The sequence below is a fragment of the Archocentrus centrarchus genome, chromosome 9, assembly GCF_007364275.1.
Source record: "Archocentrus centrarchus isolate MPI-CPG fArcCen1 chromosome 9, fArcCen1, whole genome shotgun sequence".
Lineage (NCBI taxonomy): Eukaryota > Metazoa > Chordata > Actinopteri > Cichliformes > Cichlidae > Archocentrus > Archocentrus centrarchus.
This window is the reverse complement of record NC_044354.1, coordinates 18,686,022-18,713,466: the sequence shown is the minus strand read 5'-3', so window position 1 is coordinate 18,713,466 and position 27,445 is coordinate 18,686,022. Positions and strand designations below refer to the sequence as shown.

General features: G+C 39.6%; 1 protein-coding gene across 1 annotated transcript in view; it reads left to right on the top strand.

Moving 5' to 3' along the window:
- Positions 1–242: 242 nt before the first annotated feature.
- The window catches only part of trpm3 (transient receptor potential cation channel, subfamily M, member 3), a 130,043-nt gene continuing 102,840 nt past the window's right edge, over positions 243–27,445 (top strand). The window contains exon 1 of the mRNA XM_030737189.1: positions 243–332. Within this exon, the coding sequence (XP_030593049.1) occupies positions 243–332 (90 nt within the window). The remainder of the gene's footprint in view (positions 333–27,445) is intronic.

The window sequence follows — 27,445 nt, the reverse complement described above, 5'->3', positions numbered from 1 at the left end:
AGAGCTTCATGTGCTTGTGGAAGTAAAGGCTTCAAGGTGGTGGTGGTGGTGGTGGTGGTGGTTACGGTGGTTGGGGTTAGTGGCTGATGGTTGTCAAGGGTCATGCCCTGGGACTTGCGTGCTTTTCGGCAGTTGGAGTTGGAGACCCTCTCCCATTTTTGTCCCCCTAGTGGGGCAACATTGATCCTGGTGCCGGGAGAAACTGCCGGGCACCAGTGGCTGAACCGTGAAGAGTGGACACCATGAACCAGCTGGATGCACCACGGCCACTGAACTGGACCATCAGAAAACTGTGCCATGCAGCCTTCCTGCCATCTGTACGCCTGCTAAAGGTAAAAGAACACAAGAGAGAGAGGAGACTGGAAATAAAATTTGAAAAATAGATGCCTAGGGAGATTTTGTTAAATATGTCAAGTAGCCCTCCTGCTATCCTGATGCTTTCCAAAAGAACATAAGTAGAACAAGGTGTGAGGATTCAAAATGAATGCTGGAGAAGCTGCTGTGCTTTCTTTGGTGCATAAATCAGTGGATTGCAATGCAGTCATTAAGAAGTAATAGAGGGGATAATGTTGTTAAAAATGAGAAGTGTGGCAAAGCTGCCAGCGTAACACTCTCACAGGGAAGCTTAAAGGTTTTGGAAGTAGATGGATGTGCAAAGTGGATGCGCAAAGAGTGGAGGATAAAAATGGAGATGGGGGGGAAGCGAGAGCATGATGCTACAGAGGCACACATAGAGAGTGCGATAGAGAAATGGAAGAAGTGTGATGAAAAGAAAATAATAATATTTAATTATTATAAAAAAACATTTAAAAAAAGAGAGAAAGGAAAGACATCAGAGAGGGATCCAGTCTTAAAATAGCAAGAGGGTTACACAGAGGGTGATGGTGGAAGCATGAAATGTCGACATAAAGTGAGTGAGAAAAGGGGATGTGAGAAAGGAAAAGAAAAGGCAGATGACAAACTGAGGAGTTAAGAGAGGATTTGTAGGAATGGGTGAGCGGGAATGTAAAATTGGAGGTGGCAGACGGAAAGAAGTGACAACAGAATACAGTTGCTAAAATGAATTCTGCCATGCACCTTAATGTAAAGAAGTTAGAATTAGCCAGGTTTCTTTGCTTTATTTGTGAATAAGTGTAAATTCATGTGCATCTGAGCATGTGTGTGGTTGCATTTGTGTATGTGTGATTTATAGCCTCTGCAAATCTTCAGTACAGTCTTTATAAAGGTTGCTTACAGACATTTGTAAACCCTATTTTTATGCATTTATGTGCTTTCATAAGCCAGTTACAGGCACTCTGTAAGAAGATCTATTGTTAGAGGTCTTGAATGCCTCTTCTTCGATGTCCTTTGATCTAGCTTTATCAAAGTGTCTCACAGAACAGAATTGCTGTGATGTTGAACCACACAGCCAGTGTCTGGGCTCACATAGGAATTTGCATTTGTATAGCCTAGTTCAATGAGTACCAGCCCTTGATTGAATGTGCATTAGGACTGTTTGTGTGTCGTGTGTGTGTGTTAACATGTGTTGTGGAACTTTACATGAGAGTTTTTTTAGGCAATTTTATTTCAAGAGTGAAACATGAGACTTAAGAAAAAAAAAATGCTCCAAACACGCACAAAGGTTTCAGTGAATTTATACAAATTAGTTCGGTAGAAGAATGTGCTACAGTTCAGTGGTTAACACTTGCAAAAGAGATTTTTAATCTCAAGAGTTTCACCTCTGGATTAGAAAAAAATTATACTTTTTTCCCTTTAGGCTTCATCTGACTGTAATAGAGGATAGTAAATGAGACGTTTTGAATTTTGGGTAATGAATAAGTGATTCCATCTGCTTTCCAGCAATTAATCAAGACATATTTTCATCTTTACAAATATAGACTGTATGTAAAAGATTCAAGTAGCCACCAGGTCTAAAAAGAGAGGCCTATGCAAAAGTCTTTTAAACCTGCATTCTTTCTAATGACCAGCAGGGGCACTATTCTGGCTACAAGAAGAAGTCTGATTGTATAGAAATCTCTGAGGAAATGATTCTACTTCTTACTTGATTTGTGACCTCAGTTAACATTTTCCAGATAAGTTTATGGTCTCAACTGTGAGTTTCAAATCTTTTTGAATACAGCACGATGCTCATTTTGCAAATTCTTGTCCCATTTAGCGTAAAATAATAATAATGCCTTAGTCTTATGTAGTGCTTTTCAAGGTACCCAAAGACTCTTTACAATTTCAAGCACCATTCATTCACACCTCAATCATACTTGGTGGTGATAAGCTTTGTGGTGATGTAGCCACAGCTGCCCTGGGGCAGTCTGACAGAAGCGTGGCTGCCAATTCGCACCTACAGCCCCTCCGACCACCACCAAACAGCAACCACACTCACATTTAGGCAATGTGGGTTAAGTGTCTTGCCGAGGGTAACAATGACAGCATGCGCTCAGACAGGGACTCAAACCAGCGACCCTCCAGTGGTGAGCACCTACCCACTGCGCCACTGCCACCCACAAATAGACGATAAACCTTGGAGTCCTCGGGTTCCCCATCATATTCAGCCGTAAGATCTAATTTCAAACTAAAGATGATGACAGCCAAAATGCCAAACTCAAGGCTTGATATCTGTAATTCATGAACCGATAGTTGATGTCATGGCGACAATGGCTATCTTTAATACAAAGAAGCTCCAATTTTGACAGCATCATTGCCAAAGTGTTTATGTTCACTCAAGAATTACTTCTTAAATATTTTTAAAAATATCTTTCACATTGGATGGATCTTTGCTTCAGGATGACTCCGATAAATAGCGCTGCTTTTTATATGCATTTTTGAGGTTACATTTACAGGCATCGACAGACACAGCTGATCCTTTTGCCTAACCTGTACTTGCACCATGGATGAAGCTATGCTACAGAGGATTATGGTTCTGTCAACTTCTGAAACAGTTTATGTGAATCCTCCTAGGGAGACATCACACTTTCAGTCTGAAATTAACCTCATAACCTGTCATTATTGCTGGAAATTTCTGCTTGACAAGCACTTTCCTTCCAGGCCTCTCTAACTGACCTGCCCCCTGCTGCTAAACGCATACTTAAATGCATGTGTGTGTGACAACAATTTTTATAGACTGTCTCCAAGATGTAATAGACAGATGTGTGGGCATGTTGGTGTTTAATCATAGGTGTGTACTTGCATTTTAGCACATGCTCTTTAAATACATGCACATATTGACATTACAGCAAACAGGTACTAGTGCTGGTATGTGAGTGTATGATGGAACTGCGTGAACTATGTGGTTTGTTCAGAGGGGGATTGACCACAGTGAAGGATTTGCTCTGTGAGGGCCCTTTGGATCTTTTAATATGAAGCTTGCCTCGCATCACATGCAGTTGTGCTCTTTCACTGTGTGACTGTATAAAACCAGAAGTTTTTAAAACAATCAAAACTAATGTTTTCTTGAGGTGTTTAAGTTTAATTTTACAAACACGACTCCCAAAACAAGTCTACATCACATAAGAACTATCACCATACGTGTCTCCTCGAAGCTATCCAGTGATGCAATGTCATGTAATTTCTGCAAACACATACAACAAACCTAACCTGCTGACACACCTCTAGCTTGTGTTTCTTTTATGGTCTGATGTGGAAACGGAGTCAAAACAAAACATGTTGCCCTATGAAAGTTCCTCTTTTATGTGGACTGATATGGAAGCGCTTTATGCCGGATATGGTTTGCAATACAGATTTAATAATATGTTTGTCTCTGTCAGAGCTTTTTGTTTCCCTCTTGAAGCAGTCACGTTTTTGCAACACTGGAAGTGTAAGCCTGGGATTTTGTGTGGACTTGGTAGGATAAAGTGTGAAAAAGGAAAATAATATTAGACAGAATTGGAACTGGGAAATCTTGTTGTGTGTTCTGTGCGGCTTTAATACTCAGTTTGTTTCACACATTTATTCTTTTGCTTTTTATCATAACAGCCTTTCTTATCAGCCACATTTTGATTGTTTGTTTTGACAATATATAAAAAGCTTTTCCCTCTTAGCGTTAAGATAAATTTGTGTCAGATTTCCTCACCCTCGTAGGTTATCAGACAGTGTGTAAGATGTAAAGAAACTGCAGCATACATTAAATAGTGCTCAATTTCTGAGGTTGTCATTTTTTCAGTGGTGATCTCACCCTCGCCTAAATTTTCTGTAGTGTCTTTTTTTCCCGCTTACTTTCATCATCTCTTCTTTTTTTTCTCCCTCTTCCTTTTTTATTCCATTGCTTCCCATAATCATAAAGCATAGATAACACTCCCATCTTATGCAAAATAAATGGAGGGTGGAATGTGCTGCTAAAAAAATAAATATATCCCTCTATTGCTAAAAATAAATCTATTACATAAAAAGGTACAGTGTTGCAGTGCATCTAGTTTGGCTGTGAGAGAGTGACTATGTTAGGGAGTTTGTCTTTTAAACAGTAAAAATAGTATTTAGAATCAAAACAACCTGTTCTTAATGTGCATTTGACACCTACAGCATAGAGTATATATTTAGCCAAGGAAAGAGTACATTCTGTCACCCATAGGTGGCACCACCAATTTTTGTATCTACAGTAAATACATTAAGGGAGATACAATAACTCTAAGCACAAAGATTATTGTGGAACTAACTAATCGTTATCCCTTTTAAATAATCTATATATAAAGCACCCTCTCACTCACACATGCACCCTTTTAGTATAGATGTCTGTATTAAAGAGGTGTGTGTGTGTGTGTGTGTGTGTGTGTGTGTGTGTGTGTGTGTGTGTGTGTGTGTGTGTGTGTGTGTGTGTGTGTGTGTGTGTGTGTGTGTCGGGGGGATATTTTAAAAATCAAATTCCTCTCTTAACTGTGAGACGTTAGAGCCTCTGAAGTGTTTAAACTGAATTTTTACTGACTGATCTGAGTGTTTGCATCAGACTCCCTCAGTATAACACACGTTCTGCCTCATTTACATATCCTGATAAATCATACAGATTGGGACAGCAGGGATTCTTCCAGTTACCAAGCTCTGATTATCTGATTAAAATTTTCATAGTTAATGACAACCGTAATACGTGCAGTATACATCAGGATCTTTGTGTGCATTTCATTGTTACCAGGTTTATGTAAACTGATAAAGTGTGCATAACATGGATTTAAAAGAAAGACAAATTATAATTTACTCTTTATCTTTGTCTCAGTCTGTGCAGATAAACATAAAACCTTTTTTTTTTCCCCATAGATAAAAACTTCATCACAAATCAACAAAAGTTATAAGTGTAGTCAAATTAGTTGACTAAACTAAATATAAAAACGCAAGTATTTCAAGGCTCCCTGTGTGGTGTATACTTCCATTTTTCAGAGCATTGAAGGCCAGATTTTTTCCCAAATTCACCTATTTTTTTCCTCATACTTCCACACATACTGACAGTTCCCAGTGTGTTGAACAAATGCTGCTTGAGTGTTGAATAAAACTGGAGGAAACAGCATGTTGTCACACATGCCTAAGGGAGGGTCCTTTCCCCTTTTTTCTCACTTTTGTTCTTCTGGTGTAAACAGGCCTCAGAGTTGAAGGATGTCTCAAGGCTTGCGCTTGTTTATGTCTCAATTAGTCAGTCAAATGCAGCAGTTGTATGATTTCAATTAAAACATTATCGTCTTAATGAGCCAAAACGAGAACATAAGCTGCCAATTAACACCTCATTCCTTTTATTCAGGCGCACAAAGGCTATATTTCCCATTTGGCATGCTTCCACACAGCATCATAGGAAGTTAAACAAGCTGTTGGTATATTTGTATTTTTAAGCTTTCTAAAATATTTGGATCTTTAAACAAGAAACCAGCTCAAGGAAACAATGTGTTGTCATGCTTTTTTTTTTTTTTTTTTTTTAGATAAATGCATTTGTCCTGAATAAATACAACAGATAGTACACAAGTCTACCTACCAGTCAGCTGCTGAATAATGTATGAGATTTGATGCTAAAAGGACCTGCAGTTTCAGAATAAATGTATAATTTGGCAAACCACCTCCAGCTTTTACTGTTGAAACCCCCCACGTGCTAGTGAACAACACACACACACACACACACACACACACACACACACACACACACACACACACACACACACACACACACACACACACACACACACACACACACACACACACACACACATAAATCTCTTGCTATTCACAGCTCACACTTTGACATTAGCAGTAGAGCTATGGACTTGAAACATTGACCTTTGGCCTGCAAGCATACATGAGGGCATTTATGCCAATGGTGGTGGGCGGGTGGGGGAGCCAATAGGTCATGATATGCTTCATGAACTTTGCATGCGGGGTTAGAAAGTATGTCACTGTACTCAGAAAATTTGTATGCTGTAATTTCTTTGTATACATCGCTAGGTTGGTTTGTGTATCTGTTTCATAGCAGTTAAGTTTCATGCACACCTTATGCAGCTGCAGGTTTATTTTATGCTGCAATCATTCCACAGTATGTAAATATGGAGAGAGAAACCAGCAGAAGGGGAATTGAATTTGCAAAATTACGAATGCAGCAGCATTTCTGTTGGAAAGAATTTGTATTTATTCTTTCTAGTAAATTATTTATTTAGAAAAAGCTGCTTTTTTGCTACCCCTTACCAGGAGTTAGAGCAAAAGATCTACTATATACTGTACCACAACCATATCTGCCCAATAAGTATGAAATTAGAGTCAGCAGCACAACAGCTATGATTCACATAAAGACATGGAACAGGGGAAAATGCAAAAAGTAAGTCTAGCTCTTTGCAAATGAGACAAAGAAATTAAAAAGAATAACTACTGACTCCTCCAAAGCTTACTAAGTAGCATTTTTTTTGTCTCTCTTAGCAATTAATTGGCTCAATGTTGGTCTTGCTTCTGATTTTAGAGGGTATCTCTCTCGAGTGGCAGTAGACACACCCTTTCCCTTGCACCTCAGGGGGAGGGGTGGTCCACTTTCGATCAGGGTTCATCAGATTCTCTTGTTTTACTTTCGGTTTTTATCTCTTTGCCTTCTTTGCCTCCTCCTACAGTGAGACTCTTGATCTCTTGCCTTGTAGAGTTTCCACTGTTTACTCTTGTTTACTCTTTTTCTACCTGGTACAGAAGTCAGGCTTCCAATACTAGGGTAAACAGAAGGGATATCCTCCTCATGTTTATCCTGGCAGACAGATCTAAACACCAGTAGTGTTTGTGTTTTATAGCCACTGCTTTAAGGAATCTGCGTTTACATTATAATGATAAGTTAAAGAAAAAAACTTGATTGTTGCCTGTTGTATGTCCATCTCTTTGCTGCCAAAGTCAAAAACAAATTGGTAAGATGGTGGTACTTTATTGTTTGCTTTAACAATACAGTAAAATGACTGTTTCCAATTACATTAAGTCTTGTGTTGTCGCATTACTGACTGTGATTTTCACTTGGTTGCCCCCCTCAATGGTGTCAGCTGCCAGTATGCAGAAAAATTGCGATAAATCACTTTAACAAGGCGTGCTTGTTTTTATTTGGATTATTGGATATGTCTGTATGCATGAATGTTTGGGGGGTGATTTGCAGTCAATAGTGAGTGTATCAATAGGTCAGCAGTGAATCAATAAATACTCAGTACATTTGCATTTGCTAAGGGTGTTAGGATCATGAAATGGCATGCTGAAGTGTCAGGGCAAGATGGAAAAATGAAACTAAAATTAGAACCTGTATAATCATCTCAGAGCTTCACCCATATTGTTACTCAAGTGTGTGTAATCAATCAAGTGTTGCTCAGGTTGAATTGAAGCCATACAATCAGCACCACTTTCACAGTGCAGTGACATTCAGTCAGATTAGTCCAAGTTTTAAAATCAGCACCATGGACAGCTCAGCGTGTCACACATGAAACACTGCAGGCACACAGTCCAAATCATGGCCACATTTTATTTCATTTTTTTATTCAGTGCAATAAGTGTTATAACTGTTATTCACTACAACCCTGATATTTGCATAAATTCAATCATAACCGTTTTTTTAAATCAATTATGAGCTATTTTGTTGCTTAGTCCCTGAGCCAAACCCCAAAGATAAATGCTCACATTTTCAATTAAATGTTTGGAGTTTGGAGAAATATTACACCTTTATATACAATATAACTGCATTCTTAGTTAGATTTAAATTTCATTGTGTAGAGCAGATGTTGCGTACTAATCTTGGTCTCTCCTTAGTGTGTTTAAAATATAAATAGAATAATGCAGATTGGGACTTTCAGTGTCAGTTTTAATGTGTGTGAGTTACACACATGGCCTTATTAAAGTCTGGACTGATGGTGTCACCTGTTTAAACCTCCGACAAACTCATGGGAACGGACGCGAAAGCATTGCTGTCTGTGCATGTCTGAGCATGTGGTAGTCTATGAATAATTGATACGGCCTTGGTAATTGTGGCGTGTATCTTTGTGTTTAGATGAAAGGCTGAGTCATGTTCGTAAGATTAGAACCTATTATACAGGCTATGCAAGCCTCTGGTTTACTGGGGAATATTAGTGTGCGCTGTTCATTCATTCAGTTCAAAAACTTGATAGAGAATTATTATTTTCCACAGCCAAACTGCCTGGTTGCTGAAATTGAGGTGCCATTTATCATGCAAAGGCAACAGACTGAGAGGATTGAATGTTATTGTTTTCACACTGTGCATATTGCTGATTTGATATTTTTCTCAGCTGCATGCAGTGAGATCTCATGCATAAACAGTTACAGTACTTTGGCCTTTATCATTTTAAGACATCAAATAAAAACAGAAAGTGGTTTTCTTGTTAGTTTTTATTCCTTTGTTTTAGAGTTTCCTGCACATATGGTGAATCTTTGGGGTGAATATCGATCATTGTGAAGCTTTTTCTTGAGCTTTAACAAAATACTAAAACAATTCTTTACACTGTGATACAGTGTGGCCATTATTGTCTGTTCTCAATTGTTGTTGGTGAGCTGGAGCTGCAGTGCGACAGGCGAATGCAATGTAGGTAATAAAACATTTTTATTTGTGAAAAGTGTTAAAAGATAATGTAATTATTTTGATAGGAAGCAAATTTTAACAAAACGCTTTCATCACCAAGAACTGAGTGCTCTCTGACTGTCCTGCCTTTGTGCTGAACATCATCGCGCTCTTCATCTGTTTCTTTCTGTCTGTCCAGTGCTCATTGTTTCTTCCCTACTTCTCCATCTGCCACTCTAGTAAGTATCCTCTCAGACTCTGTCTCTTCAGCTCTACTCACCAAAAAAAGCATCTTGTCATCTTACTTGGCTGCCCTTTTTTCATTATTTCGCTTTATTTTTAAAGATCAGCTGTGTCACAAGGTTCCCTTGACATCACATTTTATTGCACTAGGTATCCTGGGGCAAAATTTTAAAATGTGCAGGAATATTTTAACCAAAACCATTGTATTTTCCCAACTAAACAGTGAATGAAAACAAAATTAAACTAACAACTGTGGCCTCTCATGTAACAGTCTTGAAATTTACTCCACCACTCTTTAATCAGTCATTTTCTCTTAAAAATGCTTGCTCTTTTTTTCCAATATTGCTCCAACCTTCAATACCAAAGGATGCATTGTGTTTGTTAAAGATGTCAGTGGCTTTGAGAAAGCAGGAGCATTTGACGCCCTGGGAATAATAACATCTCAAATAGACTGACAAGCAGATGCATCAATGAAGCATCCACAGTTTCCTGCATGGAGGCAGCTGCTGAATTTAGACAAATGATTGAATACTCAGCATTTACAAATCAATGGCTTCTCATGTACACTATATTGCCAAAAGTATTTGGTCATCTGTCTTCACACACATATGAACTTGAGTGACATCCCATTCTTAATCCATAGGGTTTAATATGATGTTGGCCCACCCTTTGCAGCCATAATACTGTAGCTTCAACTCTTCTGGGAAGGCTTTCCACAAGGTTTAGTGTGTTTATCGGAATTTTTGATCATTCTTCCAGAAGCACATTCATGAGATGAGACACTGATGTTTGACAAGAAAGCCTGGCTTGTAGTCTCCACTCTAATTTATCCTAAAAGTGTTCTATAACGTTGAGGTCAGGAAATTGTCCTAAATGTCTTGGTATGCTGAAGCATCAAGATTTCCTTTTATTGGAACAAAGGGGCCGAGCCCAACTCCTGAAAAACAACCCCACACCATAGTTCCCCCCTCCACCAAATTTTACACATGGCACAATGCAGTCAGACAAGTACTATTCTCCTGGCAACTGCCAAACTCACACTTGTCCATCAGATTGCCAGACAGAGAAGTGTGATTCGTCACTCCAGTGAACATGTCTCCACTGCTCTACAGCCCAGTGGCGATGTGCTTTACACCACTGCTTCTGATGCTTTGCATCGTGCTTGGTAATGTACAGTGAGGCTTGGATGCACTCATAGAAACCCATTCCACGAAGCTCTATACGCTCTGTTCTAGAGCTAATCTGAAGGCCACGTGAAATTTGGAGGTCTGTAGTGATCGACTCTGCCAGAAGTTGGCAACCTCTGCACACTATGCTCCTCAGCATTCACTGACCCCACTCTGCCATTTTACATGGCCTACCACTTTGTGGGTGAGTTGCTGTCATTCCCAATCACTTAGACTTTGTTATAATACCACTAACAATTAACTGCACACTGTCACAACTGGACTTGTTGCACAGGTGGCATCCTATCACGGTACCACGCTGGAATTCAATGAGCTCCTAAGAGCAACAGATTCTTTCACAAATGCTTGTAGAAGCAGTCTGCATGCCTAGGCACTTGGTTTTATACACCTGTGGCCAAGGAACTGCTGAATTCAATGATTTGGATGGATGAGTGAATACTTTTGGCAATATAGTGTATGTGCATAAATTAAAAACCAGAGGGCAGACATTTAGCTCACTTTGGGTACCATAACAAATGTATGTTATGCCAGCAGCTTATAATATGTTAAACGCAGATCTAAGTTACTCTTGCCATATAAAGATAATGATTTTCTTTCATGACTCAAAATATTTAACTGTTCTCATCTACATTAATCTAATTGCACTGAAATTCTTAACAGACTGGCCACGCTTCAAGATTTCTGTATTTTAAAATTTAGATTCAGGTGCTCAGATTTATTCATACTCTGATGCTGTTCTGTTGCCCAGCTGTCCAGCACCCTGCTGCACTGCATAGTGACTGGAAGTGGGACAGGTCATTGGTCATGTTTCATATGCCTGTCTAGACCTCCTTCTGAATTTAGTAATGTTTTAACCATCCAAAGTTGTACTTTTATATGATTCCATGCTCAGGGGGGAATTTTAGCAAGGTTTTGAGTATTCCTCTCTCTGTAAGAATTTTTCTCTCTTTGTGATAACCATTTTTCTGCCCGACTTCCCACTGTCTGCACAGTATTTCCTCTCCCACTTCCTCTCTGTTTTTAGGTTTTTGTCAGCAGCTGCGTCGCTCCCTGTATCCATCCCCCATCAGCACTTTTTCTCCAGCCTGTATGTTGCTCAATGGATTATTTTTGTGTTGCCAATCTTACTCAGGTCATTAGCTGCGAGTGGTGGCATATTAAGTCATGCTAGGGAAACTGAATGCCACCTCCAGAATGATTCCCTGTGTTTCCATTCACGGATCATCACATGAACACAGGGACCCCAAAACAGAAATACACATGGTGCCAAACATTTTGTACACACCAGTACACCCATTCGCTTAACCAAAACAAGCAAACCAGAGAGGTTATTTTGTTTTATAGCTCATATGTGATTAGCCTGCTTTCTGGCTTAGAGTTTTAAGAGAACTTTTTATAGAAGTGCATTCCCTGTCTAGAAGATGGAGGAAATTGATAAGATGACAGTGGAAGCATGAGGGCTTTATTTCCTCAGCTAAAATGAGACCCATATGCACTCATGTGCAAGAATACAAAGACGCATGCTGTATGCACACACGTGCCTGTGAACACGAAGGGTTTGAAGATCAGCTGTAACACTAAGCTTCAATTTTTAAATCTGGTTGAAAAATAGACTCGATTCCTGCATGTCACTTTGAGCCTCGAAGGAATGAATGCCACACATGCACAAACTGTCCTCTCCTTTTTCTGTTTTCTGCTCCAACGTTCCTTCCCTTCATCTCAGCCTTTAACCCTATGGTGCTGTCTCATTTACTCACCATTTCTCCCCCAACCTCTTACTGTCCATCTCTCTAGCTTTTGTCCCCTTTAAATGGAATGAGCAGCTCTAAATCTCATGGCACTGCTAGAGGACAGCACCCTAGGGAGTTCTACCAGCTGCAGTCTACGTCTATGAATGTGCATGTTCTACTATGTCCTTTTCCCAAGTGGATGCCTGGGTACAACTTAACCATCTGTTGAAAATATAGAGAATGGAGGTGGGAATGAGACTGAGACAAAAGGGGGCCAATGTGGAGGTGTAAAAAAAAAAAAAAGAAGGTGGGGAAAGACCAGCTTTATCACAACTGCAAATGGGATTGGTGTGTATATGTGTGTTTTTGTGACAGAGAGAGGGGGACAGTAATTTGGGGTGAAGTTGTGTGTGTAAGAGACATTAGAGGGAGATGTGTGAAAATGAGTGAATATTTGCCTGTGTGTGTGTGTGTGTCTTTGTGTATGGCTGTAAATTGGATACTGGAACATGGAAAATGAAAGTGAACGGCATGGCCACACAGGGCTATTTTTGTCCTCCCATCCATTTCTCAGTCCTCTCTCACACACACCCCCCTCCCTAAACTTTACTCCTCCCTTTTTTCCTCTCTCTGTCATTTCTCTCCTTTCACCCCTTGTCAAATATATGTGACACATCTGTTGTCACATAAGCCTAGTCAAACCACTCCATCCTCAATATCCTAACTTTTAAGGATCAGTCACACTTTCATCTTCAGCTGTTGTCACAGCTCTACCCTGCAGGGATAACTGCCCATTTACATCCAAAAAAGTGGCCGCTCCACTTTGGCTGCCAAAAAAAGAAGTCTAAAATTACCCCTGCACACTGTCTTTTACATGCTCTGCAATTTTGCATTTCAGAGTATGATTTTATGTCTTTTCCCAAATTTGCTATTAAGTCATGTATTCAGTTTTTATTTCTTTTTTCTGTGTTCACACGGCACTGAAGTAACATTGTTGTAAGCCCCCGAGGAGAATTCTTTGGAAAATTCTGCAGTAGTTTCTGCAGGATTTCCCTCCACTTCTTTTCATCTTTTTTCCAATTCCTGCAGCCGACAGCTCAGCTACGGTATATTAATCTGTATCTATAAAAATTAAATTTCTTCCTCTACTACAGTGAGACATCATTTTTTATGCAAGGAGAAATGAGGGTCACTCTGGTTGACCAGATAAGTAGCAGATTAGTGGAGAGATACAGGATAAAATTGGAGGAGTGGGAAGGTTTCACAGCTTCAACAGAAGCTTTTTGGTGTGCAGTTGTTTTGAAAGCTGGTTCCCATGTGGAGACAAAATGCACAGATGCAATACAAAGCATGGGGTTGCCATTTCTGCATGCAGTTCTGTGAAGCCTAAAGATCATTTTATACACCTCTACGTTGCTCTCTACAGCTGTACAGTTCTAGTTTTTTGCTGCATCCTTTTGTTCTTAAATACTTTGTGTAGTGCATACATACAGTATGGATGTTCGAACATTGTGCCTCCCTTTTGAGTGTGCAACAACAGAGGCAGAACATCAAGAGGATTATATATTCTATGAGGACAACTAGAGACTTAAGACTGCTTGCTCTGCCTGCCTTTCAGCATGATCCCAAAAGGCAGAAGGAAAGTAGGATGCATCACTTTCCCAAAGAAACAGAGAGAACAAGAGTGTGGGGTGGGGTGGGGGGGGGGGTGAAGGAAATAGGCAGAAATAAGAGATAACACAATAATAAATAGAAAATAAAGGGAAAAGCCATGCCAGGATAAAGGAATGAATGAGCAGATGGAAAGAGGCACAGAAAATAGAATGCAGGAAGTCTGTGTAACGGTGAATGTGTGCCCGGTGTTCTGTGGGATTGTTGGCAGGTGCTGTGGCCACTGATCACACGAGCCCCAGTCCTGCCAGCAACCTTATGTAATGAAGCTTTATCTCTGCCACTCCATCCACACGGGTGAGAGGTACTGCGGCACAGTGCCATGAAGAAATATCGAGCAGGAGATAATCAGTGAAGAGCATGAATGGGGATTGTCTGTTTAGTTTCTCATTTTTTTCATTCTGATTTTGTCTGGTCACTGGACCTGAACACAGATTTGTTATGGAATCAGACATTTTGTGAACTTTAGCCAGTACTTGGCCCATTCATACAGTCCAGTGCCAGTTATTGAAATGACAATAAGCAGTAAGATGACAGCTCAGGACCCTACAGTCTCCACAAAGCCACTAAACCATGAAATTACACAAAAGGAATCCTCTTATTTTTCATTTTTGTTATGGCAGATACATTTTATTGCCAGTGAAGTTGAGTGACATTCCATTCTTAAACCATAGGGTTTAATATGATGTTGGCCCACCCTTTGCAGCTATAACGGCTTAAACTCTTTTGGGAAGGCTTTCCACAAGGTTTAGGAGTGTGTTTTTGGGAATTTTTGACTATTCTTACAGAAGCACATTTTTGAGGTCAGACACTGATGTTTGACACGAAGGCCTGGCTCGTAGTCTCTGCTCTAAAAGCTGCATGCCAAAGTGAATGCACTGATTCAAGAATTTACATGTGTTTGAGTTGCATAAATCTGTTTTTTTTATGCTTGATCTTAATTTCCTACCAAGTTAATTTCACAATGTTGGAATTACAGCCACGGGATGAGATAAAAATTGGTTATTTTGGGACAATGCCAAGTCTAAATTCACTGCTTTAGTTTAAATGAAGCCTATTAAAGTTAAGGTTTAAGAGCTTTAAATGCCAGTAATACTGGTAGAAATACACACCAATATTGAAGGTGCATTGAGTAGTAAAATAAATATTTTAACTCTAGGATTTATATGATTGAGGTTTTAAGGAAGCATTCATCTCTCGCCTTTTTGCAGCACTTTTTGCTTTAATAATTTTTGCCTATTCTTCATAACTCCAGCCTGGGCCTCCTAAATGAAGTAGGCGGCTCTTTTTATTGGTCATTTTTTTTTGCAAAATAATAGCAAAATGACACATCAGACACCCACTTTTATTGAAGTGCTCGCACAACCTGATGAAGAAAGCTTGGATGAACAATGGTGATAACCATCGTCATGAGGTTTTAGTTTTTTTTTTTTTTTTAAGTCAGCTAATGCAAACAATGCCTGGCTATGTCAAACCTACTTTGCAGTATACATGGGACAAAACATAGACAGTGAACTGACTGGGAAACAAGATGCATAAGTGGCAGTGGTGCAGTGGGTAGGCACTCGCCTTGCAGCTGGAAGGTTACAGGTTCGAGTCCTTGGGCAAGACACTTAAACCACATTGCCTAACGGTAGTGCCGGTCTCTGGCTGCATGACCGCAGATGCTCGTCTCTGGATGAGTGATCTGGAACGATCATTTTGTTGTGTGCCTTGTGCGCACAATGACAATGAGTTGAATCTAACATCTAACATGCATGTGGCACCTTGGAGGGTGGAGCAGGAATCAAAAAATACTGGAGACACACAAGTTGTGGCGTATGAAAATAAAAAAGTAAATAAAAAGAGAGACTTGTGGTGCACAGATAAACAGAACGGGATAGACAGGGAAGCATAGTGCACACAGGGAAAAGAAAAACACTCAGAAACATACAGGAAGCCCCCCCGAAGAAAAAAATCAAAAAACAAAAAAAGACAGAGGAGGATAACACTGACCATCTCACTCAAAACAGCGAGCTGCTGCTTCTGGACATGATAGACATCCTTTACTTATCCAGATCCATACAATGAATTTGTACATGATACAGACTGCCTATAAACGTCAGGTTTACTACTTGTTCTTTTTTGTTGTGGATTCAAACACTATATTTTAATGTCAACAATTCTTACACACAAATTTCAGAACTCCTACTTAAGGTGTAGGTTAAAGGGACAGGAGGATATGCACACATTGCATGGCTGAGCGGAGATGGGTTGAAGCAGAAAAAGATGTCCTTGTTTTCACTTGTCGATCAGGAGAGGCCATATTCAGTTCTGCCACACGCAGCACGTACTGAAGCATGTAGAGCAGCAGCAGTGCACATTGTTCGTCTGCTTCTTGCCATCCCTTTTGGGACTTCATGTATGCTTTTACCCGGGTGCTCATGTTGCCCCATATTTGAGTTTGAGCCATGATATTGACCCTTTTCCTGATGTAGTGAAATTTGCAAGTCCTGCAGAACCAGCTATCTTGTCCTGAAATCTGTGTGTATGTATTATGTGAATATACTTCTCTTTGTGACAACCCCCACGAGCTATTTAGTCACTTGTGTTATTATGTAATCTCTATTTTTCATACCCTTCAGTTATTTCATCTTCTGCCCTTTTGTTTTGTTTCCACCCTTTTCTCTATCACTCTTGAGTTTAAGTCGTTAATAACTTCCTCAGTATGTATACCAGCCATATGCTGGATACTGAACTGACATTTTTGTGTCTTTTTTGCTGATTACCTGTCGGTATTTCTCAATAAGTAATTAAGTTAGGTAATTTGATGAATATATCAGCCATTGGTGATCGTTCGGTCCAGCAAAGGCAATTATTTGGAAGGTTTTATTTTGATAAAAATTAATTATAATTTTTTTTAGTGGTCTGCCTCTGTGCACTGCAATGCATACACACAAATGAAAATCAGCAACTCACTGACTGGACTGAACTTACAATTGAAAAATGTTAACATATTGCTCAACCCTCCTTCTCACCCATGTACAAACCTTGCTTTGCATATTAAACCTGGGCTTTTGGACTGTGTTTCCTGTTGTGATTCCTGCTTTTGAATCTTTTTTTTTTGGGTCACGAGCTGCTACACTGTTAAAGAGGGTCAGGTGTTTAACAGTAGCAGCTGCCAAGAGTGGCAGACAAAGAAAGCCTAGACCTCAGAGAGGCTGTAAATGAGAGTAGCTATTTGGGGAAACCTCACACTCCACAGCTTTTCACCACAGGTGCAGCGAGAGACACACACATGACTCATTTTATGGTCAGACACCAGCTCATAAGTACGCATGAGGATGCAAAGTACACATCCGCTGAGAGATGTGCATACATTAATGTCTATGTGTGTAATTTCGGATGTCAATTGAAAATTGTGTGCATGCATCTACATGCCCAAACATGCATGGGAGCACACACACTCAGCATATCCCATATTTGCATGTTTGTATGGAGACATTGTTCCCTCATGAATTGAATAGATTGATAGAACAGGGTAGATGGGTGAAATGGGAATAGGGGGAAGAAAAGCAATTAAAGTGGCAGTCAAATGGTATTGGTGCAGCAGAGCATTTGATGGAGTCAGTCACTGGCTTAATTACACTTAGACTTTACCATGATGACACACCAGGTATTATGGCACACCAGAATAGCCAGGAACATGTGATGGGATTTCAGTATGAGCTGACCATGGATGTATAAAGAAAAGTCTGCCATTCAACCTTGTTGCTTGTCAGTGGCCACTTGTGTTACTACAGTTTTTGAGTCCAGTATCCACCTACTGTTATGCATCCATGGATGTAATTCTACTGTAGCTCATCTGTTATCAAAATGAAGAAAACTTTAATACCAAAGACTTTTACGGTCATTTGGTCAAGTTTTCAACTTTTTACATCCCCTTTTGTTTAAACCACAAACAGTACGCAACATGAATGCAGCTTCCAGGTCAAAAAAATTAAGTCAATACGGAAGTACCTTAAACCTGCATTCTATCTGAAGACCACCAGATGGCGATAGCTGTGGTTGCAAAAAGGTCTTTCAGTCCTATAGAAGTCTATGGGAGAACAGCTTTCTTTCTTGATCTCTGGTAACACTTTCCTGCTGAGTTTATGGGCTCTGTCATTCATTTTTGGACACACTGAACAAAAAATTCAGTCTATCTTGTAAATCTTGGTCGTACTATGCTTCAAAATGGAGGATTATCTGTGGTATGAAACCATGGGCTCATTGGTTTACACATTGTCTATTACAAGTCATTAGCCAATGAGCGTGTGGTTTCACAGTCAGACCCTGCCGTCCTCATCACATCTGTTCTTTGCTATTTTTTTTTTGCAACCAAGATGGCGATGGTGGTAACGCTCATCTCTAGGTTTCGAAATGGGACTTCAAACCACTGGATGACATCACGGAAGCTACGTCCATATATACCGTATTAGGGGTGGAGAAAAATCTGATTTTTATGTTTTATTTTTTTTGGACACACGGTGACTCTGTATGAAACAGTAGTATACTGAAGGGCAAATTCACTATTTTCCCCACACTGATAACAAGCTGGATGTAATCTGAATATTGAATAACCCATGCCTATCTCATCAGGGACCTCCATATATAAATCGATGAAGTAACAATTTGTGTTTGAAAAAACTTGAGTTGTAGAGTGTAAGGTGCGGACATCAAGTTCAGTGACTCAACTCTAATCCAAAACTGACTTAAGTTTGATCTTTCATTATAGGAATCCTCTTGAGACAGTGCTGCATCGCTTTCAGTGTGGCTTTCTTTTTTTAAGATCTACTCTCATATGTCAAAAGCTTTTGCCTTTAACTGGTGAGCAGTACTGTGTACTTGCCTTTTCAGAACCCTCAGGTTTTTACAGTAGAACTCCAAATAATAACAAATAAAAATTGAACAGCATGCTTCTGGTCTTGCTCTTGACTGGATTGTCTGGGTTGTAACCAGAAGATCCAGCATTCAATATAAAGAATAATTCATGACAATCATGATAATGTCGGGTCAGTTTGATAACAAAGTTGACATTTACTCTCTGGGAAAGTTTGAGATCCATGTTAAAATGCTGTACAATATGGAGCAGATATTGGGGGAAAAAAATATAATGCGCTTTTGTAATCATTATGCAAGATTTGTATGAATGTAAATAATAAAGTAAGAAAAAGTATGTAGCTGCATCTCAAAGTGTCAAATTTCAGCACCTTGAATATGCTTTACTCTGAAATTTCCAGCCTAGGTTTGTACCTTCCATCCCTGTGTGCGCAGTATCCCCCTCTCCCAAGTGCTCCCAATCCATCACATGTCCTTACTTCTCAATTTTTGTGGGCTGACAGCCTGACAGCTGGGGTAAAAAGAAGCCCAAAGAAAGAGAAAGAATATATATGAGTGCTAGAGAGGTTTCTCAACAATGGAAACTGAGGGTTAAAATCAGCCCATTTTCAGGAAGCTGGAGAAGTAGAGAGACTTTGAGGACTGAAGACAGTAATGAGTTGCTGAGAGAATGAGACGATAGGTCAGGAACGCGAAAGGAGTGAAAAGGTCCAATGTAAAGCAGAGAAAAATAGGAAAAGCGCAAGAAAACAATGTGATTAGTAAGAGAGCCTTGGAGCTTGAGAGGACACTGACTAAGAGTGAGAAACCCTGATCCTTTGCCAACCTTTTTTTTTTTTTGCCTTATCAGTGTATTCCAGACATGGGAGAAAAGCATGTACCCGCAATGCGCCGTGGCTGTTGCCCATTCTCCTGGAAAGTGCCCCTAACCTATCAGCTCAGAGGTCGGCTGCCAGTGCCAGTGGCTCTTCAGCTTTGGTGTCCAGAAAGATTTGGGTGCTGAGCTCAGCACAAACATATGCACATATGCACAACAGACATGTATGCCTTAGACTCAACAATCAGCAACCGAAAGTTGAGTTCAGGTCACTATACTGTCTTTGTCTTTGTCTCAGTTGGCAGGCCAGATTAGATGCACGCATGTATCTTTTTGGTTCAGGATAATAATCATCATTTAAATCATATTCAAACCATTTGAGAGCATTGCAGAATTTCCAAGAGAGGAACTGGAGGTTTTCACTCACCCAAAATGGTTCTATCTTGATACTCACAGGCACAAATGGACACTCAGAGAGATAAGTATGCATATGCACCAGCCAGTCGGGATACAGAACCCAGCTGCACTGACTTACAGCCCCTGGCAAGCTGATGAGTGTGCTGTTTAAATGCACACGTTACTTAGTGCCACTACATTTATCACAGGGCCTGTTTAGTGACTTGTAATTTGCAGTGTATGCCCACTTACTTTAAATGTACGCGTGTGTGTGTGTGCGTGTGTGTGTGTGTGTGTGTGTGTGTGCGTGCGTGTGTGTGTGTGTGTGTGTGTGTGTGTGTGTGTGTGCGTGCGTGCGTTTAAACCCTACCCTTTGTATGGGATCAAAAAAGGTTTTAGTAAGTGTGACTTTCACTGATGACTGACATTGATGAGGTAGGTGCAGCCATTTCTCTATTCAGAGGGTGAAAACCAGCAGACTATGTTATGTCATTTCAACTTGACACAGGCGTGAAAAATTAACATAAAAGCCTTTCAAATCATTCTTCTTCCATTTAAAATTAGATATTGTACACGGTATGAGAGCAAGAAATAGACAGAGCGGGGTGTGGATTGACTTCTCTTCAGTGCATGCAAGGCTGCGAATGTGCTGACTTGAAATTCTCCATGGAAATGACATTAAGACGAGATGAGATTCTCTGTTTGCAACAACCAACCAACCAATCAACCAACCAAAAAAAAAAAAAAAAGTTAAGTAAAAGTGATATATCTCATGTGAACAGATACAGGAGGCTGTATTGTGATTGTGATCACATAAAAGCTTTGTTTAACTGATCATATTACTGAAAGTGCTTGCTTGTCGTGGCAGGTGACTCTGTGGTGCAGACTCTATTTGTGGCGAGTGAGTTCTCGATGCCCTCTTGTTTCTGTCCATCTGTTGTGGTTTAACCTGCCTGTGTCACTAATGCAGACCATATGTTCCTGTCTGTTCACAAGGTTCTTACTAAAGCACACCTGCTCGAAGGAGAAACAGCGCATCAGATCATCAAAGCACATCAGGCTCCTTGAGATGACTCTTTGTTGTGATTTGGCGCTACATAAATAAAATTGAGTTGAAATACTGAAATTGAATAGATAACTGCAAACGCTTTCAAATTTAAATATATTCTACAGCATAGACCACATACTTTGAAGTTACAGTTATTTTATTAAAATGTTTCCTCTTTTTAAGCTGCCAGTTCTGGAGCTTTGTTTTTGTCTTCTTGAACATTTGAATGAGTGAGATGAAATGTATAAAGATGACTAATTTGTCACAGCACTTTTTAGAAGAGCCTGCAATGGCTATGATCCCATCCTAACATTATGTGTGTTCATAACATACATGTTTAAATAAATCGTCTTAGACATGTTTTAAAAAGAAAAACACCATTCAGACTCATTCTTCCAACCTTGGGACACAATTTCTCTTGTCAGTGTGGAAAACACCACTTTGCCCTGCGTAATATTTGAACATCACGTACAGGGAGGGAGGCCATTCCAGGTCCTGATAATCCCACTGTACACAAATTGGCTGCAATGCAGCCAGCGAGGGGAGTGGGAGATAGTCTTAAATGAATCTGACTAAATTAGATAAACATTTGTAGCTTCTACACAAAACAGGACGTGGTTTATATTAGTTTTCACAAATACAGTCTGTAGTTGTTGTTATAGGGAAGCCTATTTTTCCCATAAAACACAAACATTCTGCTAATACATGCTGATTTGTCAGTTAAGGATTTATTACTGGACACGTTCCTTTAATGGCATTCACAATTTATAAACATTGACTAGATGTTAAAAGCGTAATTACACTACAGCAGAAGCGTACATACAGTATGTATACTGCTCAAAAAGCAGATCTTTGTGATGGCTACAAGAAACGAGAAAAAAGGTTTCATCAAGAACTTAACTGCTGCACTGCTCAATATATGCAGTGGTTACAATTCAACAATAAGTAGTTACAATTCCCTATTTACAAAATGCTCCTGGCTAACAACAAAGCTATCAGAAACACGGCTGAGCTCTCCCTTCCTTTCCCTAATGGACTTCTATTCAGGCTTCTCATACAAACACTCAGTGCTACTAGCAACTGGCTCTTTGTTGGGTGTAGAGGAGGCAAGGAGAGGGTTGAGATGGCTGTCAGCTGGAGGTTAAGAGGCTGCAGTCCACTCAGTCATCCAATCTGGACTCAGGAACTCACTCCAACCAGTCAATCGCAAGTCTCCACCTGCCTCAGCAAACACACACCTTGAAGGGAGGAGAGAAAAATGCACACACCCACATATACTCTAGTGGGAGGAGCCAAACATTTAAATAAATTGGCACCATGATCCTAGATCATAACACTGTTGACTGACTGACTGCTGCTAGAATACACCTGCTGCTGCTCACTTCATGCCTGAAATCAAAATGGCGAATGCGATAAAGTGGCTCATGGCACTTTCACGTTGCTAAAAAAAAAAAAAAAAAAAAAAAAAAGGAAAAATTGAATATATCTATTCTCTCAGCTGCTTACATCAGAAACTCAATGAAAAATGCAACAAGGAACGTGTTTATTCCATGAAATTTACATTTTCTGACTATAGCACCATAAATTCTGGAATATCTCATGAGTGGCCCCCATGAAACCTGAAGTCGAGAGAGTGGGAGCTGTAGATAATATGAATGAAAGATGGATGGAGGAATTAATAAAGAGTTTTACTGGAGCAGACTGGCTGGTAGTACCCTGCATGCTGGTTGGCAGTCTAGTTCTATAAATGTTTAATTATCAGTGCTACAAGTTTCACAGATTATCATGTGTCATGATGATTGTCCTGTTGAAGAGAGCTAATTGTGTATTATACATGTTGTTTTGTACAAGTGTTATTAGAATTATGACTAAGAAGGCAGGCAGTTAATATAGTTCTCCAGTCAATCTGCCCCTCAGTATTTCTGGTGGTAAATTACAGTGTAGAGTTCATTAAAACTCAATAAAAAGCCTCAGTGGCCATCAGTATCGCTGTATTTGAAAAGTTTGTATCATGTGTGAAATTATGCTAGCACAAATTAAACTCCAGTATAAGTTGACATACATTGGCCTCGGGCAAAAGCATTAATAATTATTAGGTAAAGCATATTTTTGGCTTTTGAAGCATCTCCTAGTTGTCAAGTGCTTCCTCAAAATGGAATCTAGTATCAAATTTGATTTGATTGATAAAATCATGCACGGTGGAAACTGACATCGCATGGTGCTTTGAACTCTGCACAATCACAGGAATACAAAGGTAGATAATTTCTGACATTTGTATGCACAGTTCAGCCCAACTCACTCCAATCAGTGTGCCAAATTTCAAAACTTTTCACCGTAGATTCGACTGATTGAAGAATAAAGACGACGAAGAGGAAATAAGCTTAAAAGGGTAAATAAAGATAGAAGCACTGTGGAGGTCTGTGCAGCTTCTCTGCTCGGCCCCCAATTATAAACTTGTTAACCTAAAATGTCATTTGAAGTAGAAACAAATTTTTGACACAAACTAGGTAAGATCCACTAGACAGCGACAGAAAAAGGGAGTGAATGAATACAATAGAATATCAAGTGCACTTTGATTGCTATGCTGGAGCATGTGTGTGTGATTGTGGGGGCAGTCAGTGCTGATTGCCTGATTATTTAGTAAATGGTGCAGTCCTTTGAGCCTTAGCTGGCCTGACAGTTCATTTCACCGGACCAGCTCGCAGATCAAAACAATGTGCTGATGAAGGGAATGTGTGCCTGTTTTGACTTTTTTTTTTTTTTTTAAAGTTATACATGTAAAAAGAAATAAAATAATGTGCTTTCTTAGTGTCCAAAGTTTTAAACTCACCTGAGTAACTATTATTGACCCATTTATTACACTATGAACTGAGCACTGACACTGTAAGTGCATCTATGGGCTACAAAATGAACTCTGTTTATTAAAACTGTTAAAAAGATTTAGACTCTGATGGTTATTATTGCTTAATTTTTCACTGAATGACATTAATTCATATTAATGTTGCAAGTCTCTACAACCAGAAGTCCATCCCACCATTTTACAGTTACGTTAGCAGTGAGATGCGAGATGAGAAATTATTTATTTGTCGTATACTGGGAAATTATTTTGTTACACCAGTTGAAACAACGACTAACTCATTAACCATTCATTCACTACTGTTAATATTCCTGTTTCTTCGCAACATAAAAACCATTGATGGGTGCAGTAAATAACATTGATAAACTTTTTACAGCACAGCACCATGTCCTGCAAGGAGACATTGGGTCCTGACACCTAGACATAGGCCAAACACACGCAATTTGGCAACACAAATGGGGACCTACAGTATATTTTCCAGCAGTTTTAATGTTTAGTGCTGGTTGAGCTATGTCTCTTTCGGTTATCCCGCTCACTGTTACCCCCCCCGCCCCCTTTCATTTTGCCTCACTAATTAAAAGGAATTTGTATGTTTTCACTGCAGGAGATTTTTCTTGCTGAGGTAATGATTTGTAAATACAGGCCATTTACTGTACCATCCACTACCCCTTTGTCCAATTAGAGGGCTTGACACAAATCCCTGCTGAGCGGGGACAAATGGCAAACAAAGTGGTAATTATCTTCAAAGGCAGTTAAGATGTTGCTGGCGGAGAAATTGTAATTGTTAAGAGAAGATTTATGTGCAACACATATTGAAACTGTGGACCACAAAATCACATGGAAATATATAGCATTCTGCACAGATGATATATGTAGCATTATCACTCTGGTATGTTTTCATTATTGCACCTTTACTGAGGAACATCATACTTGGGTCGGAGTGAGAGGGAAAAGTATAGTTGAAGAGAAAAAAAAAAAAATACTTGTGTGCTTAATGTAACCATCTGATGTTTGAATAAGAATCCATTTGGTCCCCCACAAGCTGAACCCTGTGGACTGGTCATTTATTGAGGATGTGAATGTGTCTGTGTCTGGCAGATGTCCTAGAGTGCCTCATTGGATAAAGACTCAGAAATCATAATGCTAAAAGAAAATAAAGAATAGTCCTAAATATATAGCAAACAGAAATGACATACATGTTTATGCATGTCTGCGTATGTGCGTGTCTGTGTGCGCGTGTGTGCATCATTATATGCAAGCATCACGGTGAGCGTACAAGGTTATTTTGTGCCACGGATTTTGTCCTCATTATCCTGTCATGTCTGCAGTTAAACAAAGCATTGCCCCTGCCCATCCAATTAGACTTAGATTCCCGCAGCACACCAACAATGACACGTGAACAGACACTCCATTAACACTGATATAGATGGATGGGAAGGGACAAGAGATGGGAGAAGGGGGAGATTTTTGCACTTCTTAGCTTTTTTTTTTTTTTCAAAAACCTTCCTTTCAAGGCATCATTAGCTGACATGAAGTCGATTCAAGTTGTGCATTCAGTGAACAATATGAATATCACCACAAGAATTTGGCCTGCTCGACAGTTACATGTCTCACTTGGCTGATTTTCATGTTTGCTTATAATATGTAGCCTACAGGGGAGACACACACCCAAACAGCCAATAATGATACACAGCAGATTTAGCATATTCTATTTGCAGTGCAATTATAAATACTTTATTCAATAAATCTTTGCTCTAGATTAGTTCACTTCCCACTGTCATAATTATCTGTAGGGGATGGCTAAGTTATGTGGATAGATGATTATTGATCTTGTGATCTAGGAGCTTTTAGAGAAATATTGGTGAATTTTCAGGACAGTGATGTAAAGGCTTGCTGCTCAAGCGATATCTTGTGGGAGTGTGAGAGAATTATGAAATCATCTGTACTGTGTTAAACCTGCTACACAAAATTTAAAGAGGGCTAAAGTTTAGATTTTGCTGAGGAAAAAAAATCTGAAGTCTGGTAGTGCTGCTAACTTGCTGCTTGTCTAAGAGCATTACTTTCAGTGATGTGTATTATTTCCTGTAGACAGAATTATAAAACAGCAAACAAATACACATAGATCAGAGGAAACTGCACAAGATCATTAAGTGAATCTCATTTAGAGTTATGACGTTCGTAATGAGTTAGAATGACATAAATTTCAGATAAAATGAGCTTTTAGACTAATCTGATTTTGGGAATGTTATTGCTTTGCTTTAGGAACAAAACTGGGATTGTTAAACATGGAACACCAACTAATATTTAATGTAAATACACAGCGCAGCAGTGGCTAAGGGGAGTTTAGTGTCGTGCAGACCTCAGTTTTTGATGATCTAGTCTGAGTAGATCTTGAAATGGCATCTTTGACATGAAAGTCAGGAGAAATAATACTAGTCATTTTCAACATATTGCATCTCAGCATCCTTAAATGGCCTTAAAGTGTAGGCGGGACAAATCATTTTAATGAGCTTTGCTATTCTTCCTCTTCCCACAGCCTCTCTTAAAGGCCAGGGTTCCTTTTGATTTAGCTGACAGCCTCTTGTTGTGAGTGTGTTTGGGCAAGGCTGAGCACAGGGCAACTGGTCCACTGATTCCCACAGAAAAAGAAAATCCACCTACAATTTAATACCGCGCGCACTGGACTGAGCTTCTGAACCTGCTAATAAAGCTTTGAATGCTGATGTTCTTTAATAAAACATATGTCTTAACAAAAGAGATAAGAAAGAAACCAAAATCGCACTGCACGATCTTTAAATTCAAAATAGGCTTTTGGGGTGGAGCAGGAAGTGCTGGCAATTTGTTCAGGGTGTACCCTCTCTTTCACCCAGAGTGAGTTGAAATAGGCTCAAGCCCCCACCACCCCCAACCCGTGACAAACCTGAATTGGATAAGCAGTTAAAAAATGGATAAGTGGGTAGATGGATTGCTTGAGAGAGAAGTGCCTAAATTAGGTGGACATGAATGCTGGTTGGCTTTTTTTTTTTTAACAGTGCCATTTCTAGTACCATAGTCTAGCCCTTCTAAAACAGAGAGAGAACAATACTCTATTACTAAACATCTTAGCAATAAATAATGGGATCTCTGGGTGTCTGGTTTTGTTTTTCTTGATAACTGTTCATTCTGCCTACTTCAAATGTAGCAGGTGTATTGCCCGAGGAAGTGCAGTGTCAAGTATAAATGAACAGCACTTCTTGTTGTCGGCTTTCCTCTTTTGTTTTTAGATTGATATACTCCTCTTGGGAAACTTGTACTGTACCAACACAAAGGAAACTAGGAAACAAGCCCAGCCATAAATGACATCAAAACATAGAGTCTCTCATACTGTGCTGAAATACAGTGAGTGCACAGAAACTGGGCAGACAACTAAAGTAAAAATATTGTGTTTTTTAAGCACTTATTAATTGATTTTACCTGCCCATGGGTTTCTTGGAGCAGTGTGTGGAGAAGGCTGGAATAACCTGATGTAAATGAGATGAGCAGAAAAGCAAAGAGCAGGCAGAATTTTCTTGACATCACATAAAGGGTGTGTGTTTGTGTGTGAGAGCGTATTCTCATAAGTACTGGAGTGCTTGAGTGTGGTGAGCTAATGTAACCGTAATGCCAAAACAGTTGGTGTG